Source organism: Ambystoma mexicanum, chromosome 3p (assembly GCF_040938575.1).
Source record: "Ambystoma mexicanum isolate Mex_15411 chromosome 3p, UKY_AmexF1_1, whole genome shotgun sequence".
Classification (NCBI taxonomy): Eukaryota; Metazoa; Chordata; class Amphibia; order Caudata; family Ambystomatidae; genus Ambystoma; species Ambystoma mexicanum.
In genome coordinates, this window is record NC_090925.1 from 309,376,657 (window position 1) to 309,398,938 (window position 22,282).

At 49.2% G+C, this 22,282-nt stretch overlaps 1 protein-coding gene across 2 annotated transcripts in view; it reads right to left on the minus strand.

Moving 5' to 3' along the window:
• TCEA2 (transcription elongation factor A2) overlaps positions 1 to 22,282 on the minus strand; it is a 991,119-nt gene that overhangs the window by 313,965 nt on the left and 654,872 nt on the right. For both annotated transcript variants that reach the window (XM_069650839.1, XM_069650840.1), the window contains one exon: positions 2,804 to 2,937. In XM_069650839.1, coding sequence (XP_069506940.1) covers positions 2,804 to 2,937 — 134 coding nt within the window. The remainder of the gene's footprint in view (positions 1 to 2,803; positions 2,938 to 22,282) is intronic.

A 22,282-nucleotide genomic window follows, 5' to 3' on the forward strand; every position in this document is an offset into this window, starting at 1 on the left:
CCCATTGCTATGAAATGACGAACTGGGTGCTTTGCAAGGCCTGCATAATACCAACATCACAGAGTAGATGTGAGCTACAATTTCCTTAAATGCCCTATACATACAGGACTCTCTGAACGCCAAATTATCACAGGGGCATTGGTAACAGCAACTGTAACCATAAAAGCGCAGAATGTTTATCAAGTACTGTGATGACATTCTGCACTATGGAACTTAGTTCTGGCCATTGCCCTTTTACTAGCCAATTTCACATGCCCACTGAAAGGCCCGACACATCTTTTTGGGAGCCTCTAGAAGGTCAACCTTTCTACACTACATATCCATTGATGACACCGTCTTTCCGAGTGCGCTGACTTGCGCCATCACCCAATGATCATCCACCTCAAATCCACCTCAAATCCAGAGCCCAACTGCTGTGGATGTACTGAGAGATACATTATTCCATACGTGCATTCTCTCTAACCCCTCAAATTAGGGTCATAATCAAAGCCACCTTCCGTTCCCCCTGAAGAAGGAACAGCACCAACCAGGGGCTTGAAATATTTTGGGTTATTATTCTGCACTAAAAATAAATGGTAAATCCTTTTTTCTGAATAGCAAGATTTTACAAATTAGTGACATGTCGGACAGTAGAAGTTGTTTTATCTGATTTCCTTTGTACTGTATTCATTAGCACAATATCATGTGATTTGTGTCTTCTTATTTTGAGATCATACTATGTGTACATAAATTACTGTGTAGGTTCAGGTATCATTTATCTGCGTACAACATTTCTCTAGCACTTGCAGGTAGCCAAAGATGTCGAATAATTGACAAAAATAATTTTCAAAACAAAGCCTTTTTTCTGTTTACCGAGCATTGAAATTCAGAATTTGTAGACCTCATTTGACCACCACAGGTTTTTATTTTGAAACACTGTTGTGATCAGGGCCTCGCGTTTTCTACCAAACAAGCTTGCAGAACAGTATGTTTAATGGTACTTCAACCCCTTATGTCTGCAGAAAAGAGGAGAGGCGTCAGTGGCAAGAAAAATTAAAAGAATTGGTAGGTGTTCTGTGCGAACACCAAAGCCTTGACCAGTAAGTAATTTGATGGTGGATGAGATCCTGGGATAATGGAGGCGTACAACTGCTTTTCATCAGCCACATCAATCGACGTTTGTTTTCATTCATTCTGGGAGGCGTGGAACAATTTGATATTTAAGAACAGCACTTTTAAAGAATAGCCTAAATCAGACTCCTCTGAACATAGCACTGGTTGATGAGAGGGACAATGAGATCCAATTTAGTCTGCATTTAGTGTAAGTCATGGTTCTTATCCAGTTACTGCTTCAAATGGGCGGTTTACTTCATCCTATTGTAAACTCTTCTGATGTTACGTTTCTTCTGTACTAAATTTACAAGACTTAGTCACAGAAAGTAAGGGATGCTTTACTTACCTCCCACAAATTGGATGCTGCACCAACGCCATTCATATTGGGCTACAATACTCTGCAAAATCTGATATTCTCAGCCACTCAAAGAAATACAGAATAAGGAACTATGCCATTCCACCTAAATAAAAAGATCAACAAAATTTAAAAAAAAGACTAAAGAGACAATTTTCAAAGATGTGCAGGTGTAGAAATGCGTCCTTTTGCACCTGTAAATCTCATTACAGGCCCCAGATTCACAAAAAGAACTTGCAAAGTGAAGAAATGGCTAGCTCAAGGCGAATATGACCCACAGCCAGCCCCTCCATGTGTAATCATACTCCTGCTGCAGGTGCTTTTCTACTTCATTAATACACATTAGCGCACTGATCCCACATGGGTGAGGGTCTGGGTCAGCCCTCGACCCACGTTTAGCCAGTGGATGGATTTGCAAATGGATTATTTAGATGGACGTCTGGTAGGTGGAAATATAAACCCACATCGTCAAAAACTAAAAGTAAACTCATAGAAAGCATAAGCGTTTATATTTTGGGCCAATCAATGCAGCAGTGGACTATTACGACCCCAGGTTGCAGATGCACTTTTGCCTATGCTTGGCTTGCGACACGGGTTGACCATGGTGTCTGAAAAGTAGCAGAGCAGAATGTAGACACCCCTGTCATTATTCCACGCAAATTCCGATTAACAAATAGAATATGCCACCTGCAGGAAGATTTTGCTTGGGCAGATTCACAAACATGGAAGAATCTTGCTGCGTCTCGTCTTTCTCTGTACCCTGCCATGTACGCATGGAATGTTGTAAGTGAGAACGTTATGTTCTGAATGGTTCTGTGAATGTTCATTTGAGAAAATGGGTTGACAGAGAGGATGCTGATGGATGCCTATCCATGTAACTTACCTGAAGTGGCCTAAATGTATTCCTATACCCTGTACCCGGAGCCTGAACTCATTAAAGAGGTTTCCTGTTCCCACACTGGTGTCAGTGTCATGCTTGGCCAGCAACCCAACTTAACACATTTCTTGTAAATGTGCCCTAAATATCTGCCCCTCCTGCAACAGTCTTTCTGTAGCTCACCTTCCAGTGTCAAGGCTTATGAAGTGGCCACATTTCTGGGATAACCAATAACTCCGTCCAGCCTCCTCCTACAACCACCATTCATCCTCCTTTCTAAAAATGTGCAATCATCTCTTTTAGAATTGTTGATATGCCCAATCACCCTCTAAATGTTTTTGTTCAACTGTCCTGTCTGCAAATGTAGAGACTGTACAATGGTCACTAGATCTCATCTCAAAACAGTACAGAATACCACACCCAGCTCAGATTGCTAAAAACCTGAGTTGCTTATCCCACCCAGTTTAGGCCGTACTTACTGTCTATCTGAAGTGCTGCAACCAGCATTTCTCTGCATTTATTGCGAACGCTGTCTGATGTGACAGGGATCTGAGGGAACGTGGTGATTTTCGGAGTTGGCGGAGTCTTGGGTGCTTCCTGTTTTCTATTTGGGCTGGACAGAAAAAAAAACAGAAGGGAGGAAATACGTCATATGGCAGCATCTAAAACTTTATAATACACGTCTATAGAGGAAAATTATCAAAATGCAGTTAAAGATCACTGTATAAGTTTACAGAAGGGAGTGCAGTATTTAACAGGACAACTGCTAGGCAAGGGAGAGTAAGGTCATGTTATTTGGGACCCAAGATTTTAATCCACATTTCTAATCCAGGTCTTTAAATTGTATGGAGTGGTAGAGTTTATGAGGACGTGTGTATGAGGGTAGGGTTGAAGAGTAGCAAGAGGTAGGTTTACTATTTTTGAAGCTGCAAAGTGCATGTGCCAAAGGGGACGGTGGCCGCTCAGTGCATTGAAATTACCCCGTGAAACAGTACAGGTATGCCGGCAAGCTCCCCCCTTCTCCCACCCCTGCCCCCTACTCCCACACTTGATTATGTGTCACTATCCCTCATTATCAAATACTTTCTAGACATAAAATGAGCAAGGTTCTGTTAACATGTTGATCAAAAACAAGATTCTTAAAAATAAAAACCCAACTAGTGGCCTGTAAACTACGTTAGAACTGGACAACTATTCCTACCATTGCATTGACAGAAGAACCATGGCTTTATTGTATTCCACCTCTGACAACACTCTAGGTTTAATGATTTTGTTTGGCCAAAATAAATTACTATTCAGTGCAGTTCTCAAGTGTTGATATCATAAGCAGATTCACACTCTTGATTATTCCTTACAGCCAGGTGTGTTATGCTGCTCTTTTAAATACATAGAACTTTGCTGTGCGTTTGGTATTACAGTAGCGTAGAAGTGGATTGGCCCCAAGTCTCTGCCCACGACAGCCGTTTTAGATCAATTAAGAAACAAAAGTGTTGGCAAAGCCACAGTGCATAATGTTTGCCTTCACATGGATTCACATGCTCATGAATATTCCCCATCGTCAGACTGGGAATCCCCGGTAAAGAAAAAATCAGTATCAGTTTCGTTTCTGATCTGTCTTTCGTAGTAGTGACCAATCACTGATCTCTGCGTCATACTGACCACAGCCAATGACTGCCATCTCCCTAAGCCCCGCCTCTGGCAGCCATCTTCAGATTTGGTAGCACGTGAAGTGGCAGTATGACCAAGTGAAGAGCCGCAGAGGGGTAGGCGGGAGGGTTCACATGTGAATCCATGCCAGACCCATGCTGGAGAACAACAGTTACAGGTAAGTAACTTGTTCCTTCTCCAGCATGGGGTCTGGCATGGATTCACATGCTCATGAATATAAGAATACATAGCAGTACACACATGCACAACCACGGGAGGTGGCAAAGGCTCAACATTAAGCAATACAACAACTCAACATTAAGCATCTCTTACCTCGTCACCAGGCTCACCTTAAGCGAACAGGTTGCGCAGCACTGCTTGGCCGACCCTGGACTCCTCCCTGGAATCCCGATCGACGCAGTAGAATCTCGTGAAGGTGTGTGTCGACCTCCACGTAGCAGCCCTGCAGATGTCCAGCAGGGGCACACCAGATAGGAACGCCGTAGTAGCAGCGATCGCTCTGGTCAAATGGGCTCTCGGACGGCCTGGCAGCGGTCGGTTAGCCAACCGGTGGCAGTGCATGATGCAGCCGGAGAGCCATCTGGAAATAGAAGACTTCGAGAGAGCCTTCACTTGATTCACATGTCCAAAGTTCACCAACAGCTGTGATGTCCTCCGAAAACTCCTCGTGCGGTCCACTTAGAACTTCAGCGCTCTAGCCACATCCAGCGAGTGCAAAGTCCTCTCGGCCGGCGACGAAGGAGACGGGAAGAAAACGGGTAACACCAGGGGCTCGTTAAGATGGAAGTCCGACGGCACCTTGGGCACAAAGGAGGGGTGCGTCCTAAGCACCACCCTCGAGGCATGGAAAGTCAAGTACGGTGCTTTGCAGGATAGGGCCTGGATCTCTCCCACTCGTCGTACGGGGGTAATGGCCACCAGGAATGCAGTCTTCCACGACACAAACTTCATCGGTGCGGAGTGCATCGGCTCGAATGGGGGCCCCATGAGCCTAGTCAGCACCACGTTAAGTTCCCACGCCGGGGCCTTCACCGGTGGGAACGACCGTAACAGTCCTTTCATAAACTCTTTCACCAGTCGATGGGACCACAGGGACGTCCGTCCTGTGGTTCTAGTATATCATAGAGTTAGCCGCCAGATGAATCTTAATGGAGGCATGGGCTAGCCCAGCCTTTGCCAGCGATAGCAGGTACGGCAGCACCTGAGGGGCCGTAATCCGTAGGGGGTTGATCTTCTGTGCTCGGCACCAGCTAGAGAACCTCTTTCACTTGTGACCGTAGCATTTGAGAGTCGAGGACGCCCTGGCCTTTGCAAGAACCTCTCTGCAGTCGGCCGGTATATCATACCCTCCAAACTCTAGCGCTGCAGGAGCCAAGCCCGCAGGTTCAGCGATGCCGGATCGTGGTGGAATATGGCGCCTTTTTCTCTGGAGAGAAGATCTGCGTCCGCCGACAGCTTGATGGATGGGGACGTTGACAAGTCCAGAAGGTCCGGGAACCAGATCTGCCTCGGCCACGCCGGTGCGACGAGGATCATCCTGCACCGGGACCTCTTGAGCTGGTTGATGAGTTGAAGCAGCAACGGCAACGGAGGGAACGCATACAGGTATAGGCCGTCCCAGGGGAACGAGAAGGCATCGCCCATGCTTCTCGGCTGGGGAAACCTGCTGGCGAACCTCTGGCACTTCGAGTTCGTCGCTGTTGCGAACAGGTCGATTTGGGGTTTGCCCCATCGTCGGAAGAGTTGATCCACCTGATCCTGACGCAGCTCCCACTCGCCCACTGCCAGTTGGAAGGGAACCAGGAACATCCCCTGGGCGACCGCCCAGTGCCACAGATACTGCGCCTCCTTGGATAGGGCTGGGGATCTGGTACCTCCCTGCTTTCGTATGTAAAACATTGTCGTGGTGTTGTCCGTGAAGATCCGCACCACCTTGCCCTTGAGCGACGGGAGGAACGATTTGAGAGCCCAGAACACGGCTCAGAGTTCCAGGAGGTTGATGTGCAGGAGCTTCTCCTCCGGGAGCCAGAGGCCTCTTGCGTGGAGATCTCCGGTGTGGGCACCCCAACCTTCCAGGGAAGCGTCCGTCGTCACCGTCTCCTGGTACGCCGGGGTCTGAAAGTCCTTGCCCGCCGTGAGGTGCGCTCGAACGCCCCACCACTGAATCCCCCGCTGGAACACCTCGTTGAGGGGGACCCTGTCTTCGAAGGTGCCCTTCGCCTGCGTCCAACGGGCGTCGAGAAATTCTTGAAGAGGGCGCATCCGTAGTCTGCATAGGCGCACCAGGTAGATGCAAGAGGACATCATCCCCAGGAGGGACTTGATGGACCTCACCCTGGCCACGTCCGTGGCTAGCAGGCACTGCACTTTGCCCAGAATGGCCTTCGTCCGTTCTTCCCACGGTGCCGCCAGGCGCCTCACTGTATCGAGCTTCGCTCCCAGAAACAGGGCCACCTGCGACGGCACCAGGTGGGACTTTGGGTAATTTATGGCGGATCCCAGGTCTGCGAGTAGCTGGACGGTCCTCGGAGTGTGTTCGACGGCGAGTTCCCTCGTCCTTGAGCGGATGAGCCAGTTGTCCAGGTAGGGGTAGACGTGAATCCCCTGCAGGCGCAGCCGCGCCGCCACAGGTGCTAGGAACTTGGTAAAGACCCTGGGGGCCGACTTCAATCCGAACGGCAGTGCTCTGAATTGGTAGTGGCGTCCCTGGACGACGAACCTGAGGAACTTTCGGTGACTTCTGAGGATGGGAACGTGGAAGTATGCATCCTCCAGGTCCAGCGACGATAGAAAGTCGCCTTCCTCCAGCTGTTCCAGCACGTGCTGGAGGGTGACCATCCTGAACTTTTGTGACCTGATGTATTTGTTCAAACGACGAAGGTCCAGGATGGGGCGCCAGCCGCCCGTCTTCTTCCTGACTAGGAAGTACCTTGAGTACACCCCGGAGCCCTGGAGCCTCTTCGGGACGGGCTTGATGGCGCCTTTCCTGAGCATCGCCCGTACTTCCAACAGCAGTTGCGGGACGTGATTTTCCTTCCTGGCCACAGGTGGAATGTGAGGGCACTTCTTCAGGAATTCGATAGTGTGTCCTCTTGCCAGGGTATCCAGCACCCAACGATCGGTGGAGATGGACTTCCACACGCCGACGAACTTAGTCAGCCGGCCTCCCACCGGGGTGCTTTGGTGGGGGCCCGAGGCCACGGCCGGTTGAGTCCTGCTTGGAGGTGGTGGCCTTGCCGCCCTGGCCACCTTGCCGACGGCGGCGAGGCGCTCCCCGCTTGCCGCGACCCCTGTAGGCCTCCTGAGACGAGGAGCGTGCCGCCTGGCGGTAGGACGACGAGCCACCTCTGGATCCCTTGGAGGCCCCCTGTCTGCCTCCGGAGCTCCGAAAGGGCCGTCGTTGCTGAAGGGCTCCTAGGGCGCGGGCCGTCTCCGTGTCCGTCTTTATTGCTTGGAGGTATTCGTCCACCGCCTTCCCGAACAAGTTGCTGCCATCGAACGGCATGTCCAACACCCTGGTCTGGACGTCCTGACGGAAGTCGGTCGCCCGGAGCCAACCCCGTAGTCGTAGGCAAACTCCGTTGCCCAGCTGGCAGAACCTGGTATCGGCAATATCGGTTGCCACCGTTATGGCGTGGTCCGACGCCACCTCGCCTTCTTGAAGTATTTCCAGGGCCTCGGACCTCTTGTCGTCCGATAGGAAGTCCAATATGGGGGCCAGCTTAAACCAGAGCTCCCTGTCGTAACGGGCCACGAACGCCAGGGCGTTGGCCGCTTTGATCATCGTCGCCGCCGACAAAATGACCCGTCACCCCATGGCGTCCAACTTCTTTCCCTCACCGTCCGGAGGGGAATTCGACGTTGAGGCTCCTGACCCGCCGCTTTCTTCTTCGCCGGCGCCGAGACGACCAAGTCTGGCGTTGGCTGGGCCCTGAGGCACAGGGGAGCGGTCTCGGGGACCCGGTACTTCTTCTCGTACCGGTCCCGTTTGGCTGGTGCCGTGGAGGGGTTCTTAAGTACCGACAGGCCCTCCTCCCAGATGTCATCGATTAGAGGCACTGCGATGACAGTCTTCCTCTTGGCCTCCCGGCGCCTATAGAGGAAACCTTCCTTTTTCTGCTCCTCCGGGCAGAGCTGGAACAATTCGGACACCCTGGCGATCATGGCGTGGAATGAGCCAATCTCGACGGGCGGAGATGCCCGTGCGACAGGAGACGGGAGACCCGTTCCGTCGTCGTCGCCCTCAGAACCCGTCGTCGAGCCCACCGCACCGTCATCTCCCGACTCGTGGGAGGATGAGGAGGGAACTGCAGGCCTTACGGGGGCGAGCGAAGGAGAAGGTTGGGTCCTCCGTCGTTTGTTCTGAGGACTTCGCGACAGGCCAGGTTGCGGGTCCTCCGGCCTGGGACGTGGTAATCTCGTTCTTATCTCAGAGCATAAGGACTGGATCGCAAACAAAATGGCCGCCGAGCCATCCTGAGGCCTAGGTTCCGGCTGCGCCGGAAGGGAAGGCTGCTCTTCCTCGCCATCGTCGTCTTCCTCGGTTATCTCCCGAGGATCTTCCTTGCGGGACTGAACCTTCTCGAATTGTACTTCGAGAATCCTCGCGACCTCGGTCAGTTCCCCCTCCGAGGCTGACTCCGAGCTCGAGGAGGCTACCGTGCCCCCCCCCTGTTCCATCATGGGGGCCATGACGATGGGCTGAAAAGAGGATTCCCTCCTTGGCGGCAGGGAAACTCTAGTCCCAGAGGCAGTCTCCGCTGGCGGGGTCTCTGCCGGCTTGGCCAGAGTCGCCACGATCGCCTCGATAGAGGCCTTTGCCTGCTGGGTAGGGGCCTTCACCACCTTAGGTGCGTCCTGGGCCTTCTCCTTAAGGGGAGGGGCGACGCCTCGCTCCCCCTCTCCCGAGATCGGACGGGGCTTCTCCCGAAGCTTACCCGGGGTCTCGGACTTCCTCTTCCCCGAACCGGAGCGCTGGCTCGTGGTTGACGGTGCCGGGGAAGGTGCGCCCTGCCTGGCGACCGAAGAGCCCGACCTTTCGGCGCTCCCGGAGCCAGCAGACTCGCGGTGCTTGGCCTGGTGTTGGGCCCCCGTCGCCGGGGCGCCCGCACAGGACTTAGAAGCCCGCTCTGACCCATTCTTCTTCTCACCCGTTGAGCCCTTCTCCAACCAGCTGGCGAGACGAGATAGACGGTCCCTCATGGTCCGCTCCGACAAGTTCTTGCAGAACTGGCAGTTCTTCTCTACATGAGTCTTGTCCCCATGAAGACAGTAGAGGCATTGCGAATGTTCGTCCTCCTTAAACACATTCTGCAGCCCGCATCCAGGGCAGCTGCGAAACAGCTTGGGTCCGGGTGACGAACTCGCGTCCTGGGCCATCTCGAAGTAGGCCGCGAATCTTCTGGAATCCTCCAAGAGGTTGATTCGACGAAATCTTCACCCTTGAGGGGTGTAGGAAAATCCCCCAACGGGTACCCGTTAACGGGAGTAGAAACGGTGGAGCTTGAGGCTCGATTAACCGAAAAAATGTGAAAATTCACCTGAAAAAGCGCGAAACACGCAGTAAAAGCTCGAGAGCTAAGCACGAGGACTCCCAACACTTGAACGTGCGGTAAAAATCTGAAGATGGCTGCCAGAGGCGGGGCTTAGGGAGATGGCAGTCATTGGCTGTGGTCAGCATAACGCAGAGATCAGTGATTGGTTACTACTACGAAAGACAGATCAGAAACGAAACTGATACTGATACTGATTTTTTCTTTACCGAGGATTCCCAGCCTGACGACGGGGAATATTCATGAGCATGTGAATCCATGCCAGACCCCATGCTGGAGAAAGATCTATTTGTAGACGGTGTCTTACCCTGTAATGATATAGTCCAGGATATTTGACTTTGTCGTACTGTTCTATTGCATGGGGTCAAATCCCTCCTATATGAAAAAAAAGGTGCAATATGGAGTATAAGGTTTAATTGTCCTTTTATGATCAGAGAGTCATCAAAATATTTGTAAAGAATTTTGACCAGGGGTACTAAAAAGTCTGAGTTTACTTTTTACGGGCACGGCAGCGTTAAACTATCGTTCTGGGATATGGTTCATTCTGCTTCAAGTTTAACATCAAGTTTAATACTGGCATGCATTGCTGAATGTTCCTGTTGGAGCGGAACAAATAGTACTAGCCCCCATTTTGGGGTGGGCTTCCCGCGAGTTTAAGGGCTTACCTTAAAAGTATATCCCTCCTGCTTCAAGTGTCGGTTCCATGGGTAGTCTCGCTAGGGGTCATTCTTCCTATTAGACCTGTTGTATCTCGGTTCTGAGTCCTACCTTTCTTCCTGTTGTGAGAAAAGATGGAGGCCATATTTAGGGCTGCTTTTACCATATACGTCCGTATTGGGCATGCGTTCCATCCAAGTTGTGTCTTATGGAGATGTCCCTCGGTTCTTTTGTGTGTGTGTTCCCAGAAATAATGAAAAATCTAATCACTTGACAACATATTTGGGAACGTATTTCTTTTATATTATTTTCCAATTGTGAATATATAATATTTTCCGATTGTAGTCGAAAAGGGTGTAACAATTGTGTTCATGAGGGAATACTCTGCTTGGGAAGACAGTGTATTCATTTTCCTCGCATTAAAAAAAAGGGTGTACATGTATATATTTTCCATGCACAGATAGCGGGATCTCGTGGTCGGTTTTACAACTGGCTAGTACAATTTTGTTTTGAAACAATGTATTATGTTCGTAGAATAATCACTGTGTTCTTGGTTACAATGCATTATGTTTATTGTAGTAAGTTTTCTCACCTATTCCGCATCAGAGTCATCTTGCATTTCTGACTTGCGTGTTATATTCGTTACAAGGTCTTGTTGTTGTGATTACAATATATTGGGGTTATAGAAATTGAATTTCTCAGCTTTGTTGCATAACATAACATTATAAAGCTGGAATACTTTTTGAACATTTACAAGAAGTATCATTTCACTGTCCGAGTTGAGGCCAAATTCTACGGTTTTAAAATGGCAGATGAGTCTGGCTTCTTCTTGTCGTAGTTGTAATTCCTGGTTGCCTCCATGTTTGCCCATCTTGATCTATTTTAATCCAACAAATTTAATGTCTTTTTTTGTCTTGTAGTTGGTGGTAGTTTTGCCAATGGTCTGACAGTGTTAAGTTTTTGTCCTGACTTCCGATTGCTGACATATGTTCTCTAATTCGTACTCTCAGTTCACAAATTGTGCTCCCAATGTATATTAAGTTGCATGTGCATATGATAGCATAGATGATGTACTTAGAGCGACAGTTAATTTGTTCTCGGATTGTGGTTTACACTCCATTTTTGTCTTTAAACACGTTGGTGTTTGGTAGTGCATGTTCACACATTGAGCAGAATCCACATTTTCTAAATCCTGACAATGGTTGATGTAGCCAAGTTGTTATTCTTTCATCTTTTTCGGGTAATAGTGATGGGCTTAGACTACTTGTCAGTGTTTTTGCTCTTCTGTAAACCAAGGTCGGTTGATCTTTGATACGCTTCCCAACATGGGGGTCTAACTTTAGAAGATACCAATTTCTTTTGAGTACTTTATTGATCTCCTTATTGTTTGCACAATAGGTGGTAATAAATTGGACTGTTTTGTCTTGTTGCATTTCTTTGGTTTTTTGAGTCAAAGTTTGCTGTCTATTCATTGTATGGGCTTTGTTCCAAGCTGTTGCAATTGGTTTTTGAGGGTACCCTTTGGCAGTGAATCTGGTTGTCAATAGCTTACATTCTGCATTGAAAGCGATGTTTCCATACAGTTTTGTTTGGCTCGTATGAATTCCCCCTTTGGGATGTTTCTGATGATTGGTTGGTGATGACAACTTGTGGCGAAGAGTGTGGAGTTCACTTTCGTTTGCTTTCTGTAGGTTTTGGTTTTTAGCCCATTCCCTGATACAAAGATGGTTAGGTCTAAGAAGTTGATTTCAATCTGACTGCTTGATCTGGTAAAGTCAAATCCATATTGGTTATCATTGACTTGATATAGGAATTCTTCAAGTTCGTGGGATGTTCAGTTCCAAATAGGGCTGTACCGGATAGAATATTTAGTATTCGGCCAAATACCGAATAGCTTGTCAACTATTCGGCCAAAGCCGAATATGAAGCCGAATAGTTGCTTTATTTAATAAATCATGTTCCAAACTTCAAAAGCTTGAAAATAGACCGCGCAGCCAGGTATTCTTTAAATGGTACCCACTTGAAGCCCCTGTGGGCCAAAGAAAGCAAGAAAGAGATCCATCGGAATGGAACACTGAATAGGATCAACATTGTTTCCTCTGCACCAGTCTCAAAACTTACGGCAACGGCACAGGGATTTGGTTGCCGGCTATCTGGCCGAAAGCAACACTTCCATCATGTCATCCGGGAGGTCCCAATCCTTATATCTCAACCTTTCAAAAACCCAGCGTAAAGGTTGAGATTCTTGACCTCGGGATGGAGAACCCGACCCCCCCCCCCACACGCGCGCGCGCCCACCATCGCGCGCGAGAGAGAGCAGGTCCTCTCTGTGGGAAGACGGCATGGAGGACAGATGGACATTTCTAGAAGGTCTGGGTACCACGCTCTCCTGTCCCAATCCGGAGCAATGAGGATCATGAGGGACCCGAATCTCCGCAACCTCCTTAGCACCTCTGCATCCTCCAAGGCTCCTCTCGGAGGAAATTCCCCATGAGCAAAATCTCTCGCACTTCCGGTTGGCACTGGTCGCAAACAGATCCACTTGAGGGGTTCCCCAAAGGGCAAAGATCTCCTGAAGGACTTCCTGAGTCAACTCCCACTCATGGGAGACCGTGCTCTGACTGCTCAGAGCGTACGCCGCCACATTCTCCTCTCCGGCTAGATGAGCTACAGAGAGTGAGATTCCTTGCTGTATCGCCCAGAACCAGAGCTGCATCGCCTCTCTGCACATCGAGAGTTACCCAAACCTCATTTTTTGTTGAGGTAATGCATGGCCAGTATGTTGTCCGTCCTGATCAGGACACTCTTCCTCCACACAGACGGCAGAAAAGCCTTCAGGGATAGCCTGATGGCCCTCGGCTCCAAAAGGTTTATGTGGAGTTTGGATTCCGATGGAGAACGACTGCTGGTGGTCAGCTCGTTGGCGTGAACTCCCCATCCCGTGAGGGAAGCGTCCGTCACCACTGTCACCTCTGGCCCCAGTTGTCAAACAGGCTCCCCCTTCATCAAATTCCCTTTGCTCGCCCACCACAGAAGATCCTATGAGACCGAGAGTGGAATCTGAATGGGGTCCGACCTCTTGCCTGAGAATTGTGACCACTGCATCTTGAGAGCCCACTGAAGGGATCTCCACCTCAGTCTGGCCTCGGGCACCAGAAAAATGCAGGATGCCATGAGGCCGAGCAACCTTAAGAATTCAAAAGCTGGAAGACTCTGGGCATGTTGGAATTTGATGACCATCTGTACAATATGAGCCCTCACCTTGGGAGGCGAGCACTTCCCCAAGAATGTATCCAACTCAGCCGGATGTACTGGAGCTGCTGGGAAGGTGTCATATGGGACTATTGAGGTAGAAGCCCAGCTTGTGACGGGAGCGGCAGGTGAGGCTAAAATGATCCAAAGCTTGTTGGGAGAATGTGCCCGGATCAGCCAGTCGTCCAGGTAGGGGTAGACGTGAACTCCCCCACCCCCTCCTGAGATAGGCTGCCACCACCACCATTAGTTGGTAAAGACCCTCGGACAGAGGTCAATCCGAATGGCAGGACTCGAAACTGAAAGTCTGAGTTTCCAGCCGCAAACTTCAGGTATTTTCTGTGCTTTGGATGGATGGGCACATGCAAATTAGCATCCTGTAGGTCCAGAGACACCGACCAACCCTGAAGTCGAAGGGCCTGAAGGACCTGAGAAAAAGTGACCATCTTTAACTTGTCCTTCCTGAGGAACTTGTTCAAGTGACGGAAATCCAAGATGGGTCTCAGTCCTTCTTTGGAATCAAAGAATATGGGGAATACCAGCCCTTGTTCCTCTCCGCCACAGGCACTAGTTCTATAGCGCCTTTCTCCAGCAGGGTCAAGATTCCCTGCACGAGGAGCGGATCCCGAAACATCAAAGAGATTGCCTGGTGGATTGTCGTGAGGCCGCTTTGGGAAGGGAAGGTAGTAGCCGTGGGCTAATGTTTCCAGAACCCACGCACCCACGAATCCGAAGTAATGGCCTGCCATTCTTCTAGATGCTGAGACAGTCTGCCCCCAACCGGCGAACAATGGGACCTGGCCTCATAGCTGTTTTGCAGAGGCTGCGGCAGCGCGTAAAGGCAAAGAGGCAACTGCCTGAGTGGCTTTGGCACCTCTTCCCCATCCACCATGGGTACTTTTACGAAAGTCCCTTTGATAAGTGGCTCCTTTCGCTCTACCAAAAGAGGAGTAGTAACGAAAGGAACCCCCCCTCCACTGCTGTCCCCTAGGACGAAAAAGGCTGACGAACAGCTGCGCCCAAAGACTTTGCAGCAGCTTTGGAGGTCTGCAACCTCTCAAGGCTCTCGTCAGCCTTGCTGCCAAAAAAATGAGAAGACGGGCTTGCACATCCGAAGCAAAACCCGACTTCCGCAACCACGCAAACCTGTGCATCACGTTGCTCGCAGTCATGGACTGGCTAACAGTATCAGCCGTGTCCAGCCCAGACTGAAGAGATTCACACATGGCATCCTTGCCATCCTGCACAAGAGCAAGGAACCCATCCCTTTCTCCCCCCTCAGGAACATGCTCAGCCACTAGAGAGACAATTCCACAGAGTGTGTGAAAACCTTGCCAAGGCACAGATGGAGTTGGCCGACTTCAGTGCCATACTCCCAGCTGGAAATACCTTGCGTGCCCAACCATTGAAGCGCTTGTCCCCATCAGGAGGGATGGTAGGGCAAGCTGCCTGCCTGGAGGTGGCCGTGGCCGCCTGAACCACCAAACTCTCAGGAGTGGGGTGAGTGGATAGGTAGCCGGGGTCGCTACTGGCTGGGTTGTATTTCTTAGTCAACGACTTGTTGACTGCCGGAAGAGACTCCGGGGTCTGCCAAGAAGCTGCGACGCTTTTCTGTAATGCCAAATGAAAAGGCAACACTGAGTCAGAGGACACACCCTGATCTAAAATATCAGTCAGGTCATCCTGATTGAATTCAATCTGAGGGCCGGACCACCGTAGGTACTCTCGACATCAACCTCCTATAGGAAGATTCAGCATGAGCCCCAGGCTCTGGCCTACCAAACTCCATCTCAGGAGATGTGTCAAGGCCACTGGCATCATGTAGAGATGCAGATCCTCCAACTGACTGTCCTCAGAAAGGACCAAGTCAGGAGCCTCAGGTGTTACACTAGGATTATCAAAGCGCTCCAACTCCACCTCAGACCTCTGCTCATCCTCATAAATGGCCTGCAGAGAATAGAAAAACTCCTTCCTAGGCACAGGAGTGGTCCTGGAGGCAAGAACGGGCCTCACAGTCTTAGATAGAGCCTTTCTCAGAGGATCCACGGTCACAGGGGCTTCCAATGGCAAATTCCGGCCATTTTGCCCCAATGGCGTTGAGGGCGCCAACAGTCTCGCCGTCAAGGATGCCGAAGGCTCCGAGGGCCGGTCCGAAGGCAAGGCCCGACAGCCTCACTCGAAGGACACAGCGCTGACGAAGACCGCAATATAGATCTGGCACACCTCTAGCGATCCACCGGAGCCTTGTCCGAATGGGACCTCGATGGTTCCCGAAGTTTATCGCGCCGAGGGCCCGGCCCAAGGCCGCGCGAGCATCGGACCTCGACGGTTACCTGCCGGCTTCCATCGAAGGCGCGGATGGAACTGTGCCCTGGGATTGAAAAATCGCCAGCATTTGCTCCCTAAATGCCTCCCATTCCACTGGAGTAGAGGATATAGTGGGGCAAGCCACTTTCCTCGCAGAGCCATCATCCGACGAGGGCGGGGAAGGCGAACGATGATGCCGCTTCCGGGAGTGCCTCAACGAGGAGGATGAGTGGCGGGAACCACTCCGGGAACTAGATCCGCTGGATTCCTTCCGACAGGGAGAGTCACCCATTGAGTCGTCGGTGGAAATACCCGTAGACTTTTTGGTTTTACGGGGTTTGGAAACCTGACCTACCTGCAACTTCCCCTTATGGTCCTGCAAGGCACTGGCAGTCGACAACTGGCACTTCGAGCAGTCGTCGGTATCATGGATTTCGCCCAGACACCACAAGCAGACAGTGTGGGTAAGTGATGGTCATCCGGGATTTACAGTCTTGGCATGCCTTAAAACCAGACCGCAGAGCCAGTGGGGTAGAAGACGAAGACATTTTCTCAAAGAAGATAACACGAGGCGCGCTGAGTTCTCGAAGCAAACACGTTTGCGGAAAAAATAGAACTGAGGCTACGGGCGCCGTGCGTTCTATTTATAACATCCTGTGACGTCACCCTCGATGGAGGCCTTCGAGGTACATCGACCCGACGCCATCAACACCGGACGCCCTCTGCTGAAAAAATGTCCAAAGCAGCACAGATGTGGACATTACAAGTCAAAGATGTGGAATACATTGGAGGAGACAATCCATTTGAAAATACTCCTACTACTCATCGGTACACGATTCTGAATCACGCATAGACTATTGGCGCCTCACTGCCTCGCTCTCGAACACATTGGCGAGTTGCCATATGCACCCATGCACACTCTGCGATCATTCCCCGGTCTCCCTGCTGATCGAACTGAATGAAGTTCCTCCTCCCACTAAACAATGGAGGATGCCTTCGGCTATCCTCAGTGACCCCAACATAGCAGAGGCCCTACATACAGAAATTGAGGAATTCTTTGCCATCAACAAGGACTCTTAATAGCCAAGCAACCCCTTGGGAGACCTTCAAGATCTGGGTGCAGGGTATTCTTATGTTCAAAATCACCAGGCTACTTAAATCCGTTAAGCATGAACGGACTCAGGTGGAAACACGGATGCGAGAGCAAGAGTAAAAATACAGTAGCACACAGTAAAGATACGCTTGCTGACATCAATACATTGCTGAATGAATTCCATAAATTGGCGGGCAAGGAAATACAATACATAGTCGCCCCAGCGAGGGCACGTAGATATGGGTAAGGCAATAAAGCAGGACGATCTCCGGCCAACATGTTAAAGGCTGAACATTATCGAAATCCTATTGCCAGTGTCCAAACAATAAATGGCACTGTGGTTATGAAAGAGGAAGAAATAAATCAGGAATTTACAGGATTCTAAACAGAGCTCTACTCCAAAAAAAAAAAAAATGCACACATGAAACGACTGAATATTTAAATACACTATCTCCCAAAGCTCCCTTCCACAGTCAGATTGGTTTTGGAACAACCGGTCACCCATGATGAAATAGCAGAAGCAATAAAATCCCTAACATCACGGAAGGCCCTGGGTCCGACGGTCTAGGCGTGGAATTGTACAAGGAATACCATGCCAAAATAACCCCCGTTTTGTTAAACGTGTGGGAGGAATTTATGCGGGAACCCATAATAACCATATTATTGAAACAAAGGCGCCCTCCCCATGATATGTCTGATAGATTTTTGTCAAGGTCCTTGCGTTCGGGCTTCTCCCACACGAGCCCAGTCTGGTACATCCGGACAATGGGGTTTTATCCCCGATCAGTCCACTGCTCTAAACCTCCATAGGCTGTTTGTGGTCATGGCACAAATTGACCCCAAAGCCGTTGTAGCTGCGCTAGATGCCGAAAAGGCATTCGATTCAGTATCTTGGGAGTATTTGTATGCAGTGCTTAAATGTTTTGGAATAGGCCCTTTTATAAAATGTGTTCGGCTCCTGTACACCAACCCAGGGGCCAGGGTCCTTATTAAATCGCACCCTTTCCACAATGTCCCTGCTTGACAGGGGCACCAGACAAGGCTGCCCCTTTTCCCCTATACTTTTTTGCTTTGACAATTAAGACTCAATCATATCGCTATGTGTGGATGACACTTCTTAGATGACAGACATACACGAGTTCGCAAGATATTCGGGGTACAAAATTAACAATTCCAAATCTGAACTGTTCCCACTTACACCTGCCACCATATGCACAACTAATGCCAATGGATTTAAATGGTCACCCATCCGTGTTCGCTACTTGGGCATTAATGTGTCTAAGGAGAGACAAACATGTATAGATAATTATGAACGTTTTCTACAGCTGTTAACCACGAAATGACATGATCCTCCCCAAGCTTCTCTATTTCTTCGGCAACAACCCTCTTTGGCCGGGTAGGGTATTTTTCACGAAGCTACAGTCCTTGACACATTGTTCATATGGAACGGAGCTGCGGCCAGGATGAAATGGGAACAGTTGGTTGAGCCATACAATACTGGTGGCATTGCCACGCCAGATTTGGAACTTTATTATCTGGCGGCACAGGCCCAATTCGACAAATACTGGTATGACCCACTGGACACAGCTACACATATCCTGATGGAGATGCTGCGTCCCCCACTGATCTCCATTCTGTCCTGTTTAGCACGCACCACAAGGACCCCTGCAGATACGACCCTGTTAGCATCACTGTCCATGCCTGGTCAAGAATTTTCAAAAGACTTCAGATAGAGACACCCTATGAGGCCCCGCTATGGATTTTCCCCGGCATCTCCCCTACGTTTGATAAGGCCCTGCAGAGAACGTGGGACCTGGACAAACAATTAAAGATGCGAGACATGTACCCCGATGGCAAATATGTGACCCTTGAGGACTTTGTTAATACTATTGGTGGAGGTCAGCTGAAATCACTCCAATTCTATTGTATGAGGGCCGCATTTGGCACGAGATGGCCAATGTTCCATGAGGAACAGACCTCACACGAATGTGTGCGGACTGTATCTTCCGGGGCTGGAATATGGACGGGGGTTTCTACACTTTATGCTTTAATACAGGCACAATCCCCATACGTGACCACCATTAAGACAACCTGGGAATTTGATCTGGGTACCACAATCAGTGAAGAAAAATTGTCCAAATATTGCCTATTGTCCAAATCTGTATCACCAAACGCTGGCCTGCGTTTAATTCAAGATCCGTAATCAACTACACTACACCCAGGGTCAAAATGGCTAAATTCACCGAAAACTGTTATGGGCAGTGCCAGAAATGTGGGATCCGTGTGCGAATTCCCATATGTATTGGGCATGCCCTGTGATTGCTGGATTTTGGAAAGATGTGGTTGAGATTATTGGTGAAATAACGCAGATTCCGGCCCTTCTTACCCCTCAGAAATAACTGTTTGGGGACATTGTTAAAGTGGCTGAAACCACTAGAAAACTGTTCAATGTATCTTGTGTGGTCGCAAAAAGATGTATATTGCAATGTTGGGCAGCCTCACATGCACCCCGTATTGATAATTTCCTTCGTGAACTGACATGTGAATTAATGCGAGGAAGGAAGCCCACAACAAGCCACCGCAAAGACATTTGGGCCCCCTTCAGAAGGTACCTATGCAAAATGATATCCGATGAGGACTTTTCTTCTGTACCATCGCCATGATTGTATAAAATTCAACTGTGCTGCACTACCGAAGTTACATTATCCTATTGCAAATGTTATTTTATTGTATGTAATTGACATGACCATCAATAAATAAAAAAATATATAAAAATAAACAAACGCACATTCTGCCACAGTCCTGAAGTTACCTCACCAGCGCTCCAGCTCCTGCATCAGAAACAGGAATCCGGAAGCAAGAGCTTCCTGGTTCCCGCGCATGGATGCAGGGACCTGCGCATGGGTGCTGAAACGCCCCACTCGGGGCTGCTCTGTCTGCATGTGCGAGGAGGCGCAAGAGCTCCCGTTCGCACAGATATGCAGTTCCCCAGCCAGCATTTCCAATGAGCTATGCAAGGCTGGCGAAGCAAAACGCCCCCAGTCTTGCATAGCTCAGTGAGCATGTACGGCTGGGGAACTGAACTGTCAAATTGTTTCCCTTTGACATTTCAGCCAGCCCAGGAGCACTCCCTGAGCTGGAAAAAGCAGCCCAGGGAGTGCTCCGTGTTTCACTGGGCTGGCTTCACGGCTCCTCCATAATGGGTGGGGGGGCCACTGGGTCAACGCCCCCTCGCCCATTATGCATGAGCCGCCAGGCGTACTGGCCTATAGCACTATGCAGCTAGTAGTTTTGACCATTGTGCCTGAATAAACATTACAATTTGCTTACATTCTAACAAAAAACACCCCCTTGGGCACTATTCAACAGTCTTGTCAATAAAGGAATTAATTGCCATTTGCAACTGTGGGGCACTTTTTCATTGCTGCAGGAAACTGTCCTACTCCATTTAAAAAAACGAAACAAAACATTTAACATTTCAGGTTGGGGTCTCGCGCCGCCCGGGTATGCGACAGGGCGCCCTGTGGGGGCACACCCCACAGTTTGAAGACCTCTGCCCTGGTGAATCACCTTGGGGGTTAAGTCCTTTTGTTTCTACTCAGTTGGAAGAGCGAGAGCACTGGATAGTCAAATCTGAGTCAGAGAAGATTCTCTCGTGGTAGATGAGGGAGAAGTACTCTCAGCATCTGCAAGAATGGCGGGGGTATTACTTCAGATGCGTGGGCATTGGAAACAGTAGCCTAGGGTTACTGCCTCCCCTTTCTGAAAAGGCTGCAGGACCAAATGCCAGGAAGCCACTCATTCAAGGTTCCAAATAAGTTCCTTGTGCAGGACATTGAGCCTGCTAGAGAAAGGTGCTACAGAACCAGTATATGTAGCGGAGAGGAACAAAGGGTGGTACTCTTCCCCATTTCCTTATCACCAAGAAGGACAGAGGATGGAGACCCATCTTGGACTTGAGATGCTTGAACAATTTCCTCAGTAAGGCCAAGTTCAAGATGGTCACACTTTTTCAGATGCTTCAGGCCCTCCAGCTCCAGGATTGGATGGTATCATTGGACCTTCAGGATGCTTACTTTCATGTGCCTATCCATCACAAGGGCAGAAAATACCGAAGGTTGGCCGTTGGCGGTTCTCATCACCAGTTTCGAGTTCTGCCATTCAGTGATTAGAAGGTCTGGGATCAGAAGGGGAACTTTCCAAAGGACGGCTGAATAACTGTTACAAGTGGATTTTTGTTTGGTGAAGTGGTTTCCTTTAGAACTCACATGAGCTGATTCAAGACTTTACTTTTACTCTTGAACGCTTGGAGACATTTACTTTGAACAATCCTGGGGAAGGGAATTACCCCGGACAGGGTATCTAGTCAATTCAACTAAACCCATTCCATCAAAAGTTTTCCATCTAAAAAATGTCCATCAAATGCATGTTTTTGGGGGTTAAAGGGATAATTTTTGTTTAAAAAAGAAAAAAATGCATTTGATGGAAATCTTTTAGATGGAAACATTTCAATGGAATGGCATTAGATGCAATGGCTTGAGATAAAATTACCATAAACCCCCAGACAGGTGAAGGCCCTCCAGATCACTGGTTGTTGGTTATTCACTTGTTTATGTTCTTTATGATTTACTTTGAAGGTTTACTTGTTTAGTGTGAGGGCCAGTTTTGTTTATGTTAGGAGTTGTCCCCTTGGAACGTAGACCAGGAAGGGAACTCCCGGATGTAGGTTTAGTGATGATTAATTTGCACTTTTTATATTTAATACAATTTTTAATTTGGATAAAACCACAAGCAGTTGTCCGCCTCACATTACTGAACCCTCACAATAGGCTGCCAGATTCTTGTGGCTGGATCGGGGTAGACGGTTACCTCATGGACACGGGTGTGTGCAGGAGTTAAGGTATTGTCAAAGAGCTAGCATGAGAGGGTTGACATTCTCGCCAGGCCTTGGGTGGTAGGTGGAAGAACCATTATTTTTCACCAATTTATAAGGTTCTTAACTTCACTTCTGTGTTGCAGGTCTTCTCTTGGCGACTGTGCAGGTTGGAGAGGAGTTTTGACCAAGCTTCGACCTCTGCCATGTATTCCTTGCTGTTCTGTATCGCAGGGAGGTCACTAATATGTTGTCTCTCTGGCACCAGTTCAAAAGGGGAAACCCAAAGGATACCTGTGGTGTCTTCCACACAGCAAAGAACGCACAGGATTCCACACAGCAAAGAACGCACAGGATTAGATCATTTCGTTTTTTCCATCCTCAACCCTCAGTTTTCTCAGGATTCATTTGAACCCCTCAACCATATCCATGCAGCCGAGGATGATAGACCAAACGTTCTTAGGTTTTTAACATTCATAAGATCTTTAACTCCTATTCATTTGAACATGAACCTGATCCTCTTGGTGCGTTAATATGTCCTAACAGCTGGAACCAT